General features: G+C 38.9%; 1 protein-coding gene across 1 annotated transcript in view; it reads left to right on the top strand.

Annotated features, from left to right (window-relative positions):
* Nucleotides 1-9,893: 9,893 nt before the first annotated feature.
* LOC133652981 (kinesin-like protein KIF3B) overlaps nucleotides 9,894-21,823 on the top strand; it is a 29,954-nt gene continuing 18,024 nt past the window's right edge. Inside the window, exons 1-3 of the mRNA XM_062051955.1 lie at nucleotides 9,894-9,945; nucleotides 14,874-16,309; nucleotides 21,253-21,354. Coding sequence (XP_061907939.1) covers nucleotides 14,936-16,309; nucleotides 21,253-21,354 — 1,476 coding nt within the window. The 5' untranslated portion in view covers nucleotides 9,894-9,945; nucleotides 14,874-14,935. The remainder of the gene's footprint in view (nucleotides 9,946-14,873; nucleotides 16,310-21,252; nucleotides 21,355-21,823) is intronic.

Genomic DNA, 21,823 nt, shown 5'->3' with positions numbered 1-21,823 from the left:
TGGTCATTTAATTATATTTTTATGAATGGAAATTGAAAAAAATATTTTAATTTACTTCCATTAAAAAAAAGAACGTTGAAAAACAAAATGGTTTTTTTTAAGTAACTACATGAATTGATTTACGTGGACCCCGACTTAAACAAGTTGAAAAACTTATTCGGGTGTTACCATTTAGTGGTCAATTGTACGGAATATGTACTGTACTGTGCAATCTAGTAATAAAAGTTTCAATCAATCAATCAAAAGCACATCTAAAAACGGTTTGATTTGTATTTGACATTTCATGTAACAAACACTTATTTCCCTGGTAAACAGAAACGAAAAATGAGACCAAAACATATGTTGTTTCATATTCTGACACCGGAAGTTTTTATTTTGAAAGTAAATGTTAGTATGCCTGGCTAAAATTTATTTAATTATTTTGAACAACGAGGACTGACATCTACAGAAATGTCTACGCACACATCACACGAAATCGGAGGCAAAAAGGGATATCCATACAAGAATATCTCCAGGCCAATCTTTTAACAGCAACTTCCGGTTTTGGAATATGGGGGGGAAAACATATTTTTTTCAATTTTTCAGTTTCCGTGGATGTGTGCATGTATATTTCTGCAGATATCAGTCCTCACTGTGCCATGTTTAAAATAATTTATATGTAGGGCTCCAAATGTATTTTAGCCAGTCACACGGGTACCGTAATATATCCCAGCTTTTACTTTGAAAATAAAACAGTAAGAACAACATCCGTTTGGCATGTTTCTCCATTTTCGTTTCCGTTTACGAGGAATTAAACTAAATTGTTATAATATATAGAATAAAAATGTAACCGTTTTAGATGGTGTTATTGCTCTTTGACACTAAACAAATAAAAACGCTTTGTTTTTCAATTTTCGTTTTGATTTTTAAAACGAATTTCAGTGTTTTTGTTGTTTTGTTTTTCCATTTCCGCTGATGAAAAAATACCATTTCATTTTTGTTTCATGAATGGGAATCGGACAACAACAAAACAAACAATTGGTTTATTTTATATTTGATTTTGAAACACAAAAAATACAATTAAAAATAAAAATTATGTTTGTATTTTTTAGTCAAACTACATTTACAAAACAAGTCATTTGATATTTCATGTGAACATTTTTTAAAAAGGGTCTAAGGGTCTCTCCCTTAGAGATAGGGTGAGAAGCTCTGCCATCCGGGGGGAGCTCAAAGTAAAGCCACTGCTCCTCCACATCGAGAGGAGCCAGATGAGGTGGTTCGGGCATCTGGTCAGGATGCCACCCGAACGCCTCCCTAGGGAGGTGTTTAGGGCACGTCCTGGGGAAGACCCAGGACACGTTGGGAAGACTTTGTCTCCCGGTTGGCCTGGAAACGCCTCGGGATCCCCCGGGAAGAGCTGGACGAAGTGGCTGGGGAGAGGGAAGTCTGGGCTTCCCTGCTTAGGCTGCTGCCCCCGCTACCCGACCTCGGATAAGCGGAGGAAGATGGATGGATGGATGGATTTTTTAAAAAGATAATAAAAACACCAATAAGCACAAACGAAAAAACTGTTTTTCTACATTTGTTTTCTCATATTCCGACACCGGAAACAACAGTGTTGTCTTGTGTACATCTACACTTCCTAAACTTTGCAAAAACATTTCTTTCTTATGTTGTTTTGCGCCGGGAGGCTCAAACTTTTTCCACTGAGGGCCACAGACTGACAAATCAAAGGATGCAGGGGCCATTTTGGTAGTTTTCACCTTCAAAACCAGTGCAATATATTTAGACTGACCATGCGTCCTCTTTTCCGCGGATATGTCCTCTTTTGCGAGGCTGTCTGGGCGGAGTTTCTTAAATGCCTCAAATGTCCTGCATTTTGAGTTAGGGTTGCGTGTATTTTCAATGTACGTTCATGGTTAAGAAGGGGTTAAAAACAAAACAAATTGTGAAGGTGTGCGCACGCAGCAGCATTCGTGAGGGAGGGGCAGAGACAGAGAGAGCGAGAGAGGTATGATAAACGCACATGCGTCACCAGGCTCTGCTTTTTATCGATAGATTTATCAGATTAAGTTTTTTATTATCTATTGCAGGGGTGTCAAAAGTGTGCCCCGGAGGCCATTTGTGGCCCACAATTAATGTTTTAAAGGCCCACAGCACATTCTAAAAATACTATTAAAATAAACAAAAACACAACAAAAGTGAAATAAAAAAGCTTAAAGGTGAAATGTAATTTAGAAAAAGTTGCAATGTTGACTAATAAAACAAAGCTGTTTTTTTTTTTCAAACTGTCATTGCTCAAAACATAATATTGAATCAAAATCAATGTTATTATGAATTATTGACCTATCCAAGGTTCCGATTACTTCACATCAAATATTCCACTTTGAAAACTATTTTGGTGGAAGATTTTGCATATTTTGTGTGTTTGCCATTAAAAACATAGTTTTGTTTGACAAAAAAGGGCGGAAAACAAACAAACAAACAAAAACAACATAAAAAAACTAAAACAATTTGAAATGAGGGATAGATCTGAAGTTGATGTAGACTCCAGGGATTTAAGCGTTAAATATAAAATGTATGTATGCCCTGGCACACCATTATCATTATTTCATGACCAAAGCAAAACACGTTTTACACTTTTATACTGAAATAAATACACCTACAACTTATTAAATAAAAACATAGAAAAAACTACCTGCAGTGGTAAAGTTAAGATCCATGAAGGACAGAAGAAAGTGAATGAATGTTTATAACTGAATACATTTACATATGTATACAAATTTGTTTTATTTTTTTATTTTTATTTTTAATGAATTAAGTAACGTTTATGACAACCTTTTTCCAAAACACAATGTAGAATGTGAGATATAACAGGACAATGCATACGTTCATCATTTTTTTTCAAAACGCTTACAAAAAAGTGGGACCCCAAAAATTTACTGTGGGACCCCATTTTTATGACTTGATGGGTCCCTGGGACCCCATTTTGAAAATTCCTAGCACCAACACTGCTGTCAACAGAGGAGAAAAAATGCTTTATTTAAATAAATATATTATTTATAAAGCAAGTTCGAGTGTCATTGGCAAATTTTCACCTAGTCCCGGCCTTGGCGTGCTGCCCGCCTTGGCACGCATATATGTGTCCTTTTTTTGGGGGATTTCAGAATATGGTCAGCCTAAATATATTGATGTTTTTTTTAAACAGCTAGCATGCTAACATGTGTCAAGCACCAAAATATATTATTCTGAGGTGTGTACCTGAAAATTTTTTTTTAAAATGCTACCATGCTAAAGTTAGCATGCGTCAAATATTACAATATGACTGAGGTGTATACCTGTAAAATTAGCTTTTAAAAAAAAAAGAAGCTAGCATGCTATCAGGCACCATTCATCAAGTAACACAAATATTTGACATTGATGTGTATAGGCCTTCATGCAAAAAAGGCAAAAAAGCTAGCATGCTAAAGATTGAGCCGATCGAGGGCCGTTACAAAATTAGCTATGGCCAGCACTTTGTACACCACTGTTTTACGCTATCTTAGCGATTAACATACCTTCTTGTCCGCTCCTGCTGGTTCTCCTCATCCTCCAGTCCTTAATAGTACTTGTAAGAAATAGTTTATTTGCCGAAACGGAGGCGATGATTATTAATTTAGTGGAGCTGCTCCACACTGTGTATGAACATACTGTGCAATGTTACATAAATATATACGTTCACTGAGAGAAAGTGTCTGATAAATCATTACGTGTTTTTGTATGGCATATGTTGAATATACATTTCTACTTTAATGAGTCAGGTAATTAACTCCAATTTGTTTGTTTGTTAATAGTTATATTTGATCAGTGTTGGGTTAGTTACTGAAAACCAGTAACTAGTTACAGTTACTAGTTTTTCATTTCAAAAGTAACTCAGTTACTAACTCAGTTACTTACACCAAAAAGTAATGCTTTACTGTGAAAAGTAACTATTTAGTTACTTATATATATTATTGTATTTTTTATTTTTTTAAGGCCCCCTTTAATGCCCTTTTAGCCTTCATTTCAGTACTGTTATTGCACTGGAGAATAATACAATCTGTTGATTAACTTGACATGCATTTGCATCACTGAACTCTGCTAAGTAATAGGGTCTACATACAACACACAAAGACAAAGATATGTTTCAAAGGGCCAATTTGTTTCAGGCCAGAACAAATTGACAAAACTATTTTAAAAAGCTGCAACATAACATACATAAGTAACAAACAGCATAATAACAACATAGCTGTAAACCAAGGAAGGCACACACTACATACACAAAGCCTGACCAGGCGTTTTTTTCTCTCAAGGAATTCTGAAATAAAATCATGTCTGAAGCCCACAACACTCTTTATGTTGGTGAACTTTATAGTCTATACATTTAGAGTGATGTGATAATCAATCACTCTAGAAGTCTAGATTGAAAGAGCAACAGTATATAAGAGAATTGACAGAGTGTGTGTATCTTCAGTGCACAGTGCCTTGTTAAAATCCAGCCGCTGTTGCTTGGGAAGTGAAGTGTGTATCTCTTTACTAGCTTCGTCGAAGCATGTTGCTTTTGTAGCTGTTTCAGCAGATTTGACTTGCTAGGATAGGATCTTTGATCCAAGACACAACTTACATTTAACTAAAATGTTCTTTTCTTTTGTGGTCGACAAAAGAAAAGTAGTGAGAATATCTCCATGTTAAGAAACTCGGCTTCGGGCTTCGCCATGTCTTGCTAGTAAACACAGACACACCCCCTCCCACACACACACATACACACAGACAGCGCGCGGCACGCCTCTTCCTTGTCGCCTCTTCCGCAGCGCTCCAATAAAACACTCAGATATTCTCAGTTTCTAGCAGATACTACATCAAAAATAACTTAAAAATAACGCATCATGTAGTAACGGTAACTGGGTTACTGACTATAAAAAATAACGCGTTAGATTACTATTTACCACCGAAAGTAACAGCGTTACTGTAACACGTTAGTCCCAACACTGTATTTGATTATATTTACTATATTTACATGGTCATGTTGTATACCAAGACAGGGAATAAGTGCAGATGGGCAAACATTCTAAGAATTTGAATGAGAGTATATATAAAATATGCTTTTTTAAAGCATATTTTACACATTTTGGGCCTAAATTGGGCATTTTCAAGGTTAAATGGACTTAAAATATACATTTTACAGTAGCATTGACCACTAGATGACACTAAGCCAATCAGAGCGCGCAGTTCAGTATGGTGGCCACTGATTGGCTCAGCCTCAGGAAGCGTAACAGTAATCGTTTGTAAAGTTGATTGTATGGGTGTTATTTCATTTCTAAAGGGCTCTCATGGAAGGTTGTAAGTATTTTTTTCAATCATTATTTGAATTATAATGACTAATTCCTACTTCGTAGAAATGAATTTACCACGGAACCAATTAACAGTGGCAGTATTTTTCTTTATTGACTTTACTGTCCCTAAACAATTGTATGTGATGGAAAGGAATAATTGTACTTTTCCATGAATATTGTTCCATCGTTGTAAATTACATTTTGTTGAATTGTTTACACATATTGCATGCTTAGTGATTACAATAAATATGGTTGCCTGAAATTGTTGTAGGATAGTGATTTTTAATATTCATAATTAACAAATTGAAGACAAAATCATTCAATGACGTCGGGAAAAGTACCAATTAAAATGTAACTAAGTGAAGCAATTCCTTAAGGAATTGCGTGTGAATGCTCCAATGCTGAAGTTGAACTGAAATGCTGACAGAATGTAGTATGAATGTAAGAATAGTTTGAATGTTGAAATGGTTTAAATGTTGAATTGGTTTAAATGTTGAAGAGTTTGAATTTCCAGGAAAAATTTAATTTGGTTTAGAACTTGGGAAAGTGTTAGTTGGATGAGTGGAATGTGTTGATGTTGGAGTGGTTTGAATAGGTGGAAAACTGTGCGGATTGTGGAAGTTTAAAACATGGACAATTAATTTTGAATGGGGAAAATGTCCCTGAAAACTGGGAATTCTTGGAAATCCGGGAATTTTTTTTAAATTGTTGAAAAACAGCACACAATTTTGAACAGGCTGAATATTTTGGAGTTGGAATGGTTTGAATTGGTTTAAAAATGTGGGATATGGGGAACTTTGAAAAATGTCCCATTCATTTTAATGGTAATTTCATGGACATTTGGGGATTTTGGGAAAAGCGTGAATTTTTGGGAACATTTTAAAAGACTTGAATGTTCTGAATGAGTTGAAATGGTTAGTGTTAGAATTTTTCCAATCGGTCGAGAAATGTTGAAGTAGTAACATTTTTAATTGAGAAATGGTATTATGGAATTCCAGGAATTTCAGGAAAACCGGGAATTTTTCCAGTTAAAAAAAACGCTTTGTTTTTTTAACCCTAATTAAGAGGAATGTTTTGACGGTGGAACGGTTCAATTCTGGGAATTCCTGAAATTTTTTTGAACTTGAAAAAATTATTGTTTCAATTTCCAGGATGAGTGGTATATGTTGAATGTGGAATGGTTGGAACGGTTGAAAAATGTGGAAATGGTGAAAGTTTGAAAAATGGCCAATTCATTTTGAATGGGAAAAATGTCCAGAAAAACCTGGAATTCCGGGAAATCTGGGAATTTTCTGAATTTGTTAAGGGAAAGCCTGCTATTTTTAAATAGGCTGAACAGTTTAAAGTTGGAACGGTTAATGTTGAAGGTAGAGCGCGCCAAAATCTGGAGAAGAGGAAGAAGAACTAGAAGAGGCAATTCCTGAAGGAATTGCATGTGAAAGCTCCAATGCTGAAGTTGAACTGAAATGCTGACAGAATGTAGTATGAATGTAAGAATAGTTTGAATGTTGGAATGGTTTGAATGTTGAAGAGTTTGCATTTCCAGGGAAACCGGAATTTGGTGTGGAACTTGGGAAAGTGTTAGTTTGAACTAGGGTTGTGAACGATAAACCGATGCGACCGAGTATTCGATTCAACAAGTGAGCGATTAGATTGCATCGGTAGCAGACTCCTCAATCAATGCGAAAAATCCATGAATTCCTAGCTGAATCGGCTATATAGTCATGGATCGGTTATCGCGAGACTTTGCATGGGTTGGCTAGATTACAATATGCGTCAGCGTCTCTAAAACAACGCGAGAGCTGAAGCTACTCGCCAAACGCGGTAGCCGCCTAGCTGGTATTAGCACGAGTGATAAACAAGAGACAACACGGAAAATGAATGTGGAGGAGAACGAAAGCGTCAGTCTGACCGAAGGTGATAATGGACCGAGAAAGATTTAAAAAAAAAAAACACTACAGTGGTGGAAAGAGCAACAGGACTTGCCACTGCTGTCATCTCTCGCTAAAAGATACATCTGCATACAGGTGTTGTGCCGGGAAACGCACCCCTGCCGTAAAATGCACCCCCTGACGCGGGAGCGCGCTTACGTCACTCGTCTCGAAAAGTATATCTAAACTCGTCTGTAATGAAAAAAACAAAACAAAAAAAAAACAACTTCTTGTTTTGATGGCAGTGTAAGTTTATATTAGTAGAATTGATGCGTAGTTTGAAAACAAATTAAAAAATGCACTTTGTTATCACAAAAAAAAACAAAAAAAAAACTCGTCTGTAATGACCGAAGTGGCTGAAATCGCCTCTTTTAAATCGCCTCTTTCGGCATAAAAAAGTACATAAAGTGAAATAATCCAAGTTTTCTTTACTTGTGGATGGATTAAAAATTGTGAGCCTTTAATGATTTCGCCGTCATTCAAGTGGCTGAAATCGCCTCTTTCGGCATAAAAAAGTACATAAAGTGAAACACACGGAATCTGAACGTGTGTTCAGTACTGCGGGAGACATTGTTTCCACAAAACGTAGTCTGCTAACATGAGCATGTGGATCAGTTGATTTTCCTTAAAAAAATCTGCCCTCCAAAAAAACAGAGGACAGTGATGATGAAATGCACAGGCATAGTGTAAGTGAACTACTGCTTTTTGACCTGGGAAACGGTACCTCTCACACAGTAGTTTGATTTTTCTTTTTACATATGTATTTATTTTCTCTATTCTTTTACACAAAGCACTTGTCACTGTGCTCATTGTTGCCACATTTTGAGGTGTGTACTAGGTGTGTAACTTGTTTACATTGTAATGTTGCACCATTGTTACCTACCTCTTGTGTTCAAAACACTATATGCTCAGGTTGAAATATTGAATCTTTGTTACCTACCTCTAGTGTTCAAAACTATGCTCAGGCTGAAATATTGCACTTTGTTGTTACTATTCTGTGCTACTTTTACCTCTGGAGTTCCCATCCTACAATTCAGCCAGACTTTTTTTGGTCCATGTCTAAAAATAAATACATTGACATGTGATTTTGTTGTTCTGTTTTTTTTTTGCCAGTGCCATAAAGCCACAATGCTTGGGGATTTGGAGTCTTGAATATTAACCGTCAAATCGAATCGTATCGTTCGAAATCGAATCTAATCGAATCGGTCTGTAATAAAATTTTATCGTTTTTGAATCAAATCGTAACCTGTGTATCTAGATGCATATCGAATCGTTTATCAGAGAGAGATGTGCAACCCTAGTTTGAACGTCCAGGATGAGTGGAATGTGTTGATGTTGGAATGGTTTGAATAGGTTGAAAAATGTGGGAATTGTGCAACTGGGAATTTCAATGGGAACTTCCTGGAAATTGGGGAATTTAGGGAAAAGCGGGATTTTTTGGAAAATGATTTGGAGCATGAATGTCCTGAATGAGCTGAATTGGTTGGTGTTGGAATTGTTTAAATCGGTCAAGAAATGTTGAAGTAGTAACAGTTTTTAATTGAGAAATTCCTGGAATTTTGGGAAAAGCTGGATTTTTTTGAAAATGATTTGAAGCATGAATGTCCTGAATGAGCTGAATTGGTTGGTGTTAGAATTGTTTAAATCGGTCAGGAAATGTTGAAGTAGTAACAGTTTTTAATTGAGAAATTCCTGGAATTTTGGGAAAACCGTGAGATTTTGTGGTTCTTGTTTTTTGTTCTGAATATGAGGACTGTGTTGATGGTGGAACGGTTGAAATGGGTAGAAACATGTGAAAGTAGTCGAACTTAAGGGTGGAAATAGGTTACAAAAAAACGGGAATTCCTGGAAATTTGTTGAATGTGAAAATAATGGTAGTTTGAATCTGTTGAAGGTGGAATGGTTTTGAAGGGGTTGAAGAATGAGGGAATTGTGGAAGTTTGAAAAATGGCTAATTCATTTTGAATGGGAAAAATTTCCCGGAAAACCTGTAATTCTGGGAAATCTGGGAATTTTTGGAATTTGTCAAGGGAAAGCCCGCGATTCCCGAATAGGCTGAACAGTTTGAAATTGGAGCGGTTGGCATCTCATGAAAAATATGGAAGGTAGAGCGCGCAAAAATCTGGAGAAGAAGAAGAAGAAGAAGAAGAAGAAGAAGAAGAAGAAGAAGAAGAAGAGGAAGAAGTGGAATAATAATAATAAAATAGACACATTTTGGTGTAGAAAACCATATGTGTAAATACTTTGGAGCCTTCACACATCAAGTATTGATATTGGCAATACTGGCCGTGTGTTGAGTTGGTATCGAATCGGTACAAAAATGTGCGGTATCGGCCAGCCCGAGCGTTTCCTCTTTGCACCGGAAGTGAACTGTTACTGTTATTATTATTCTTGGAACTCTTATGTCAGCATCGAAGAACCCTGACAAACACAAATGTGATGACGTTCTGTCAGAAAGAAAGACGAACGTCAGAAACGCCCACGTTGACATTATGAACGGTTCCACTAATGAACGCCGCCAAAGCGCATATGTCGCGCGATATGGAGTCACGTGACTGTATGACACGACGTAAAGATTGTTTTTTTTGTTTTTTCCCCCCACCGGGTGAAATATAGTTAAAGTTTTGTCAAAATAATGAATTTTGACACCGTGTAGAATCAACAAGTGTCGCTAAAAATGTCAGGTAAGTTCAAGTCGATGTTATTGTCACGTCGACCTGGTGACGTCACTGTCAATTCAACTGTAACTTAATGTAAAAAGCCTGCCTTAATATAAATATTCCTTTCTGTCAACTCTTCACAAGTCGATTTTTGTTTTATTATTCGTATTTTACCAACATTTCTTCTTACAAAAGCCAACGCTGGAATATTTGACATTCATTAAACTGAATATTCAGGGATAAATAAGCACAGATTTTTGCAAAATAAACATAACAAGAGTATAGAGGCCAGTTTCTGCCATTAAAACATTACGTAATGGTAAGTTTTAATTTTGAAAGAAGCAGTCATAATTATCAAGTAATAAAAAGTCAAAATTATTAGATAAAAAGCCGCAATTATGTGATAAAAACGTCTTAACTCTGAGATAAAATATTTATGTCTATCTTATCTCATAATTTCCTTTTTTTTTTAATCAGCTGGCCAATCTACGGAGTGCTTATTATGCCTGAATTTATTATTTACACGTTATTGAAAGTAATAAGTATGAGATAAAATAATTATGACTTTATTATATTATAATTTAGATTTTATGATTTTTTTTTCACATAATTTATATTGTTTATCTCATAATTATTAGTTACAGACTTCAATATTTTTATTATATTTTAATTTATTTATATTTATATCATGAGATAAAATGATGACTTTTTATCACGTAATTTCGACTTTTTATTTCATGACTATGCATTGCTCTCTCATAATTTGGGCTTTTTTTCTCATAAATTGGACTTTGTTGCCTCATATTGATTTTTTTTTAATCAATCATCAATCAATCAATGTTTACTTATATAGCCCTAAATCACGAGTGTCTCAAAGGGCTGCACAAGCCACAACGACATCCTCGGCTCAGATCCCATATCAGGGCAAGAAAAACAGGGGACCGCAGACCCCCCCCCCCCCCCCCCCCAAATTTCCACCTCCACCCCCCCGCGGGCGACCGGTGCAATGGACGTCGAGTGGATCTAGCATAATATTGTGAGAGTCCAGTCCGTAGTGGATCTAACATAATAATGTGAGAGTCCAGTCCATAGCGGGGCCAGCAGGAGATTTTTAGCTCATAATTATGACTTTCAATCTTATGATTATGGCTTTTTATCTCATAATGTTGATGTATCTCATAATTTCAACTTTTTGTCTCATAATTATGACTTTTTGTCACATAATTATGATTTACAATTGGGGCATGTATATATATATATATATATATATATATATATATATATATATATATATATATATATATATATATATATATATATATATATATATATACTAACTTCAGAGCTATCATCAATTATACGTTTTTTTAAATGTTTTTTTCATTTGTTTATTTTATACTCTTTTTGTCAAAAAAAAAAAAAGTTTTTTTTTTTTTTTACGGCAAACACACAAAATATGCAATATTTCCCCAAAAAACTATTTCAAAGTGGAACATTTTGATTTGAAGTAATTGGAGCCTTAAATATTTATTGGATGTTTGACATATACAGTCCAGAAAAACAATTAGACACATGTCACATGTTCTTTTCTCTCTCTCCCAAACAAGTAACCCACAAAAAATATATATAAAATAAAAATAATAAACTAGGAAAGAAAACATGCATGAGTCAAATAAGTACAGGCAAATATGGACATAAAGCCACAGACAACTGCCCTCCTGAGTGTCCTCACCAGGGTGCAGCGATACACAACAGCAGACAAAGGGCTCATCAATTATTAGAGCTGGGAATCTTTGGGCACCACACGATTCGATTTGATTCCTGGGGGTAACAATTTGATTCAAAATCAATACTTTTTAAATAACATTGGGTGCCAGTTCTATGATTAACTACATTCCTCCATGAAACAGGTAAACAGCTGTGACACATTTCTATATTACAAAACCAGTGAAGTTGGCACTTTGTGTAATTCGTAAATAAAAACAAAATCCAATGATTTGCAAATCCTTTTCAACCTATATCCAATTGAATAGACTGCAAAGACAAGATATTTAATGTTCCAACGGAGAATTTTTTATTTTTTTTTTGCAAATAATCATTAACTTGGAATTTAATGGTCACAACACATTGCAAACAAGTTGTCACAGAGGCATTATTACCACTGCGTTACATGGCCTTTCCTTTTAACAACACTCAGTAAACGTTTGGGAACTGAGGAGACCAATTTTTAAAACTTTTCAGGTGGAATTCTTTCCCATTCTTGCTTGATGTACAGCTTAAGTTGTTCAACAGTCTCTGTTGTGGTATTTTAGGCTTCATAATGCGTCACACATTTTCAATGGGAGACAGGTCTGGACTACAGGCAGGCCTATCTAGTACCCGGACTCTTTCACTGCGAAGCCACGCTGTTGTAACTCGTGGCTTGGCATTGTCTTGCTGAAATAAGCAGGGGCGTCCATGATAACATTGCTTGGATGGCAACATATGTTGCTCCAAAACCTGTATGTACCTTTCAGCATTAATGGTGCCTTCACAGCTATATAAGTTACCCATGCCTTGGGCAATAATACACCCCCATACCATCACAGATGCTGGCTTTTGAACTTTGCGCCTATAACAGTGCGGATCGTTCTTTTCCTCATTGTTCCGGAGGACACGACGTCCACAGTTCCCAAAAACAATTTGAAATGTGGACTTGTCAGACCACAGAACACTTTTCCACTTTGCATCAGTCCATCTTAGATGAGCTCGGGCCCAGCAAAGCCAACAGCGTTTCTGGGTGTTGTTGATAAATGGCTTTCACTTTGCATGCTAGAGTTTTAACTTGCACTTACAGATGTAGCGACACACTGTAGTTACAGACAGTGGTTTTCTAAAGTGTTCCTGAGCCCACGTGGTGATATCCTTTGCACACTGATGTCGCTTTTTGATGCAGTACCGCCTGAGGGATCAAAGGTCCGTAATATCATCGCTTACGTGCAGTGATTTCTCCAGATTCTCTAAACCTTTTTGATGATATTACGGACTGTAGATGGTAAAATCCCTAAACTCCTTGCAATAGCTCGTTGAGAAATGTTGTTCTCAAACTGTTCGACAATTTGCTCACGCATTTGTTCACAAAGTGGTGACCCTCGCCTCATTCTTGTTTGTAAATGACTGAGCATTTCATGGAAGCTGCTTTCATACCCATTAATGGCACCCACTTTTTCCAAATTAGCCTGTTCACCTGTGGGATGTTCCAAATGAGTGTTTGATGAGCATTCCTCAACTTTCTCAGTCTTTTTTGCCATTTGTGCCAGCTTTTTTTCAACATGTTGCAGGCATCAAATTCCAAATGAGCTAATATTTGCAAAAAATAACAACATTTTCCAGTTCGAACGTTAAGTATCTTGTCTTTGCAGTCTATTCAATTGAATATAGGTTGAAAAGGATTTACAAATCATTGTATTCTGTTTTTATTTATGATTTACACAACGTGCCAACTTCACTGGTTTTCGGTTTTGTAATTTCAGTCCAGCTTTGTGTTATTTGAGACAACATTGTAATATTTTATTGTTACATTTCACCTGTTTAATCTTGCATTGCACTTTTTAATTGTATTTTGGTCTGTTCTGATTGCCGTCTTTCTGTCTCATTAAATCCAACATGTACAAGGAGCAGAGTTACCGATAGGGGAAGACTGGTCAGTAAGGCTGGGATAGAAGCGAGTAATAGCGTTGAAAAAGCAGATATTTCCTGGTTATGTTATCCCACAATCAGAGTCGTGGGGAAGAAGAGTGGATGCTTTTCAGGCCTCGGCAGCGCCAATGGATGATGTCGCCGATTTTGGCGGGAAGGCTGTGGAAGCTGGACAGCTGCTAGTGGTTTCCAACGGTTGGGAAACAAAGTAATTTCGATCTATGAGCTAATGCTAACGAATCTAAAAGGGTTCACTGCGGCATTCGCTACGCCGTCTAGTGACGGGAGTCTCATAACGCTATTTTATAGCATTAACAAAATGCAGAGGGACTGCCCGTATCTTAGAATACTCGTAAGTAAGTAGGTACATTTTTATTTATGAAGCGCTTTTTACAGATAGAAATCACAAAGCGTTGCACAAAACATAGGTGATTTAAAACAACAATTCAATCAAAACAAGGGGAAACATCATAAAAATGATAAAAAAGTGGATTGAAATGATAGTTAAAAGGTTCATTAACTAAAAGCTTTACTAAAAAGTGAAGTCTTCAAATGTTTTTTTTTAAAGATTCAACACAGTCAAGTTCGCGGAGGGACTGGTGCAAGTTATTCCAGAGTCTGGGGGCTATAGCCTGGAATGCCAGTTTTAAAATGAGTTTTTGGAATCTTTAAGAGACCCTGGCCTGAAGACCGAAGGCTGCGCCCCAAAGTGTAGGGGCACAACAGATCAGTGGTATACTGAGGTTACCCATTATGCAACGGGACTAAAATCTTTAACTGGAAGCCAATGAAGACTTGGTAGAAGGGGAGTAATGTGGACTGTTCTGAGTGCTCCGGTCTGGCAGACACATTTTGTACAGTCTGTAGTCTGTTTAGAGTTGTCTTATTGAAACAAGTGAAAACAGAATTGAAATAGTCAATGCGAGACGAGATGAACGCGTGAATGATCATTTCGAAATCCGATTTTGACAACAGATTTCCCACTTTAGAGATATTTCTCAGGTGATGAGAGCGGTTTTTGGTCAGTTGACGACAGTGACCCTCCAAAGAAATTGACTGATCAAACACAACCCCAAGGTTTCTGAGGCTGGTTTTAACAGATGCACCCAGAGCACCAAGGGAGTTCCTGATCACATCATCGGGAGCAATGATCAGAGTTTCCGTTTTGTTAGAATTCATCTGAAGGAAATTCGAAGACAACCAGTTTTGGATACTCGTACGTTGAGGTACCACAGTAGAACGTTTTGTAACTGAATTATTTTTGTCTCCAGCAGGTTCTGCACTGTGCATTCAGTTGGGGAAATATTGCTAGAAAACCCACCCTAGCCTGTACAACATGTCCAATAACAGTGAGTCCATAAAGGTAGTGGTCCGTTGTCGTCCTATGAATGAGAAGGAACGGGCGGCCGCATTTGAGAGTGTGGTCTCTGTGGATGTCAAGTTGGGGCAAATAATTGTCAGGAACCCTCGGGATTCTTCGACCTGCAAACACTCCAAAGTTTTCACATTTGATTCGGTCTACGACTGGAACTCAAAGCAAATAGATCTATATGATGAAAGCTTTAGGCCCCTCGTGGATTCCGTTCTTCAAGGATTCAATGGGACCATCTTTGCATATGGACAAACCGGCACGGGGAAAACATACACCATGGAGGGTGTACGGAACAACTCCGAGAGGAGAGGAGTTATCCCCAACTCTTTTGACCACATCTTCACTCACATCTCGAGGTCTCAGAATCAGCAGTACTTGGTGCGAGCGTCATATCTGGAAATTTATCAAGAAGAAATGAGAGATTTACTCTCCAAGGACCAATCGCGTCATCTAGAGCTGAGAGAGAGGCCGGACATAGGTGTTTACGTAAAAAATCTGTCGTCGTTTGTCACTCGCAGTCGAGAGGAGATTGAGAATGTTATGAATGTCGGAAATCAGAATCGTTCTGTGGGCGCCACCAACATGAACGAACACAGCTCTCGCTCTCACGCCATCTTTGTGATTACCGTGGAATGCAGCCAACTGGGGGTGGACGGCGACAACCACATTCGAGTTGGCAAACTCAACCTGGTGGATCTAGCCGGTAGCGAACGGCAGACCAAGACAGGAGCTCAGGGGGAGAGGCTGAAGGAAGCTACCAAGATCAATCTGTCACTTTCGGCTTTGGGGAACGTCATATCCGCTCTGGTGGACGGCAGGAGCAGTCACATCCCTTACAGAGATTCCAAACTGACACGCCTCTTACAGGACTCTCTCGGGGGCAACGCCCGCACTGTCATGGTGGCCAACATCGGCCCGGCGTCCTACAACGTCGAAGAGACTTTAACCACGCTGCAGTATTCCAACCGAGCAAAGAACATCCAGAATACGCCATGCGTCAACGAGGACCCCAAGGATGCCCAGCTTCGGAAGTTTCAGGAGGAGATTGCGAGGCTGAAGGAACAGCTGGAGAAGCGTACAGGAAAGAAAATCAGGAGGCAAAGGAGGAGAGCGGGGGACTGTAGCAACGATGAAGAGAGCGGCGTCGAGGATGAGGACGACAATGTCGATTATTGGAGGGAGCAGACGGAGGAATTGGAGAGAGAGAGGAAAGCGATCATGGAGGACCACAGCCTGTTGGCAGAAGAAAAATCACAACTCCTCCTCGAGAAGGAGAGGAAAATGAAAGACCTGAAGAAGGAGCAGAAAGAGGGAGAGCTGCTCGCGGCCAAGATTAAGGTAAGGACCACACTTTCTGTGGTTTTGATCCACTTCTTTCAGATCAGCTACACAGCTCAAACATAGGATCTACTTTTGGAGAGATTCAGCTATTGTTGGCTCCGTCGGCAGGTCAATATAGACCAGGAGTGCTCAAACCTTTTGCCTCCAGGGGCCAAAGTGAAAATGTGCCAATGTGCCAGGGGCCAAACACAATTAGCCTAAAATAAAGTTCCTGTAATTAGTGGCAAAAGCATTGTTAGATGGCAACTAGTAAGCCTTGCAGACATCAATGATTGTGTTAGCCTTAGGGTTGTCCCGATACAACTTTTTACCGATATTGATGCGATACGATATCAGCAGGAATCATACATACTATTATTATTTTGTTATGTGCAATTTCAAAAAAGGTTTGATCGAGTGAAATGAGTCAAACAGAAAACAATAGTTACTATGAAAAACACTAACATATTTATTATTAACCGTCTGGAATGGACTTATGCTGTCTTTAGGTTCAAGTGGAGTGGTAATTGTTTTTTTGGGGACACCCAGTGGTCACAATTATTCATGACGCAGTAAGCTGAATGATGCGGACACGCTGGTTACTGGATCCTTTCGAATATGCTTCTGTCTTGGTGACTTTGTATGTGTAGGTAATAAGTAACTACAATTATTAGATTCTTGTTTATATTGACACAAAATTTAGATGTTAACTGGCTATAAACACTCTGCAGGACTGCTTGTATCGCACATGATATCACACACGATTAAATACTCTTCAGGACTGCTTGTATCGCACATGATATCACACACAAGTAAACAACCTGCAGGACTACTTGTATCGCACATGGTATCACACACAAGTAAACACTCTGCAGGGTCATTTGTATCGCACATGATATCACACACAAGTAAACACGCTGAAGGAACGTTTGTATCGCACATTATCACATACAAGTAAACACGCTGAAGGACCGTTTGTATCGCACATTATCACACACAAGTAAACACGGTGCAGGGCTGTTTGTATCGCACATGATATCACACACAAACACGCTGCAGGACTACTCGTATTGCACGTGATATCACACACAAGTAAACACGCTGCCGGATGGCTTGTATCACACATTATATCACACACAAGTAAACACGCTGCAGGGCTGCTTGTATCGCACATGATATCACACACAAGTAAACACACTGCAGGACTTCTCGTATTGCACGTGATATCACACACAAGTAAACACGCTGCAGGACTGATTGTACCGCACATGATATCACACACAAGTACTCACGCTACAGGACTGCTTGTATCACGCATGATATCACACACAAGTAAACACTCTGCAGGGTCATTTGTATCGCACATGATATCACACACAAGTAAACACGCTGAAGGAACGTTTGTATCGCACATTATCACATACAAGTAAACACGCTGAAGGACCGTTTGTATCGCACATTATCACACACAAGTAAACACGCTGCAGGGCTGTTTGTATCGCACATGATATCACACACAAGTAAACACGCTGCAGGACTACTCGTATTGCACGTGATATCACACACAAGTAAACACGCTGCCGGATGGCTTGTATCACACATTATATCACACACAAGTAAACACGCTGCAAGGCTGCTTGTATCGCACATGATATCACACACAAGTAAACACGCTGCAGGACTTCTCGTATTGCACGTGATATCACACACAAGTAAACACGCTGCAGGACTGATTGTACCGCACATGATATCACACACAAGTACACACGCTACACGACTGCTTGTATCATGCATGATATCACACACAAGTAAATACTCTGCAGGACTGCTTGTAGCACACATGATATCAAACACAAGTACACACGCTGCATGACTGCTTGTATTGCACATGATATCACACACAAGTACACACACTGCAGGACTGCTTGTATCGCACATGATATCACACCCAAGTACACACACTGCAGGGCTGCTTGTATCACACATGATATCACACACAAGTAAATATACTCTGCAGGACTGCTTATATTGCACATGATATCACGCACAAATACACACGCTGCAGGACTGCGTGTATCACACATAACATCACACACAAGTACACACGCTGCATGACTGCTCATATTGCACATGATATCACACACAAGTAAATACTCTGCATGGCTGCTTGTATCCCACATGATATCACACACAAGTAAACACTCTGCAGGACTGCTTGTATCACACATGATATCACACACAAGTAAACACGTTGCAGGACTGCTTGTATCACACATGATATCACACACAAGTAAACATGCTGCAGGACTGTTTGCATGGCTCATGATATCACACACAAGTAAACCCACTGCCAGACAGCTTGTATCGCACATGATATCACACACAAGTAAACACACTGCCGGATGGCTTGTATCAAACATAACTTCACACACAAGTAAACAAGCTGCAGGACTGCATGTATCGCACATGATATCACACACGAGTACACACGCTGCAGGACTGCTTGTATCGTGCATGATATCACACACAAGTAAATGTACTCTGCAGGACTGCTTATATCGCACATGATATCACACACAAGTACATACGCCTCATGACTGCTTGTATTGCACATTATATCACACACAAGTACACACGCTGCAGGACTGCTTGTATTGCACATGACATCACACACAAGTACACACGCTGCAGGACTGCTTGTATCGCACATGATATCACACACAAGTACACACACTGCAGGACTGCTTGTATCACACATGATATCACACACAAGTACACACTACAGGACTGCTTGCATCGCACATGATATCACACACAAGTACAGGCTGCAGGATTGCTTGTATCGCACATGATATCACACACAAATAAATACTCTGCAGGATTGCTTGTATCACACATGATATCACACACAAGTACAAGCTGCAGGAATGCTTGTATCGCACATGATATCACACACAAGTAAACACACTGCAGGACTGCTCTTATTGCACATGATATCACACACAAGTAAACACACTGCAGGACTGCTCTTATTGCACATGATATCACACACAAGTAAATACTCTGCAGGGCTGCTTGTATCGCACATGATATCACACACAAGTAAACACCCTGCAGGACTGCTTGTATCCCACATGATATCATACACAAGTAAACACTCTGCAAGAATGCTTGTATCACACATGATATCACACACAAGTAAACACGTTGCAGGACTGCTTGTATCGCACATGATATCACACACAAGTAAACATGCTGCATGACTGCTTGTATCGCACATGATATCGTACACATGGTGCAGGACTGCTTCTTTTGGAGCTAATATCAAAAAGTTTAAATGCAAGGCGATATAATCTGATACTTGTTTTTTTGTTGTTGATATCGTACTGATATCCAATATCAATAATGGCTTAGGACATCCTTGTTGATCTTAAAAGAAGGTCAGTATGAATACATTTGAGAAGTCACCTTATGGCGCTTCAAACCAAACGAATCAACAAGCCAAATTTGGGCCCCACTTTGGGCTCCCCTGATGCAGATAGTCTTTAAAACAGGGGTGGGCAATTCATTTTTACCGGGGGCCGCATGAGCTACCCGAGCACTGCTGGAGGGCCACATCGACAATATTTCAATAAAATTTTGCTCAATATTATTTTTGATATATACCGTAAGATAAATAATAATAATAATAATAATAATTAATAATAATAGTAATACTTCAACATAGTGTGTGTAACAGCATTCCATGACTAATATAAATAAATTAACATTAATAATAAATGACAGTAAAATAAGCACACGTATGACTGAGGAGTCATAGCGTAACTTTGTGTGGTGTTTGAGTTGTCCGACTTTTTGTGTGGCCATAAACGCACCAGTGGTTTAGTGCTATGCGTGTTGGTGACAGATGACAAGTTGGTTTTGGCCTGGTTTGTACGGCAGAAAATGACTAGTTTTTCGAGATATAATTGTTTTACTCATGTTTTTGGTGTGGTTATGTCCAAATATAAACAGTTTTGCTCAATAAAGTGATCGATATAATTCCTGTCCTCGAAGCATCTCGATAGACGTTACAATAATTGAACGGTGTTCAATTGAACGGTGTTCAATTGAACGGTGTTCAATTGAACGGCGTTGTAAACGGTGTTGACGAACACCATTAGGGCCATTTGTTGTCACTGTCACTCAAAGTTGCATTGCAAAATTCCATAGAATAAATATGTTTATTTTGTTTAGAATTCAGATGGGATTTGATTTGGTGCGCGGAATATACTTGCTGCGCGCAGCGGACACTTGAGCAGTGCGCAATTGCGCAGGCACGCACCTTAGAGGGGACGTTGCTTTGCAGTCCATGTCTTGTTGAAAACACGCCATTCCTCATCAACTTTTCTCTTTTTAGCGTCTCGGGTGTAAACCGTGCATCACTTGTCGCTGCATGTGCACCTTCACTCGCAGGTTACACACGGACACACGCCCTTAAATAATGCTTTTCAAAATAAAAGCAGCACAGTTGTATTGCGCGCAGGACATAGATGTTTTTTCAACTTTATTTTGTAATTGCAGCTGTTCACATTCACTCACAACCACGCACACGCATACGTCCACACGGAAGTAATACAAATAACGATTTTCAAAACAAAAGCAGCACCGTTGTATTGCACACTCGACATAGATACTTTTTAAAATTTATTTTGTAATTTATAATTGGCCTTACGCGGGCCGGACAGGGACGCACAAAGGGCCGGATGCGGCCCGCGGGCCGCAGAATGCCCAGGTCTGCTTTAAAACTACACATTTTTGACAGGTCCTTTTCCCTAGCAGCACTTGACTTGGATGTTCTAACACGAGTACCAGCACAACTTGTTGTAATTGTACTGTACTGGAACATCAGCCATTGGTGTTTCAACATGTCACCCCTCTGATGTAGCTAAACCAGCCATTATTATTTATTTCCACTGCAGACCATGGAGAGTAAACTTCTGGTCGGAGGCAAGGACATTGTGGATCATACCAACGAGCAGCAGAAGATGCTGGAGCAGAAAAGGCAAGAAATAGCAGAGCAGGTAGGAATAAGTCGCTGTATGACTGCATCACCTGTGTTTGGCTATCGTACATCTTGGCATCAATACGTGTACAAAACCAGTGAAGTTGGCATTTATCAACAATACCCAGAAACGTCGCCGGCTTCGCTGGGCCCGAGCTCATCTAAAATGGACTTATGCAAAGTGGAAAAGTGTTCTGTGGTCTGACGAGTCCACATTTCAAATTGTTTTTGGAAACTGTGGACGTTGTGTCGTCCGGAACAAAGAGGAAAAATAAAAAGCCAGCATCTGTGATGGTATGGGGGTGTATTAGTGCCCAAGGCATGGGTAACCTACACATCTGTGAAGGCACCATTAAGCTGAAAGGTACATTCAGGTTTTGGAGCAACATATGATTCCATGGACGCCCCTGCTTATTTCAGCAAGACAATGCCAAGCCACGAGTTACAATAGCGTGGCTTCATAGTAAAAGAGTGCGGGTACTAGACTG

This window comes from Entelurus aequoreus, linkage group LG07 (assembly GCF_033978785.1).
Source record: "Entelurus aequoreus isolate RoL-2023_Sb linkage group LG07, RoL_Eaeq_v1.1, whole genome shotgun sequence".
Taxonomy (NCBI): Eukaryota; Metazoa; Chordata; class Actinopteri; order Syngnathiformes; family Syngnathidae; genus Entelurus; species Entelurus aequoreus.
Note: the sequence above shows the minus strand (reverse complement) of the source record. Positions and strands in the feature narration are given on the sequence as shown.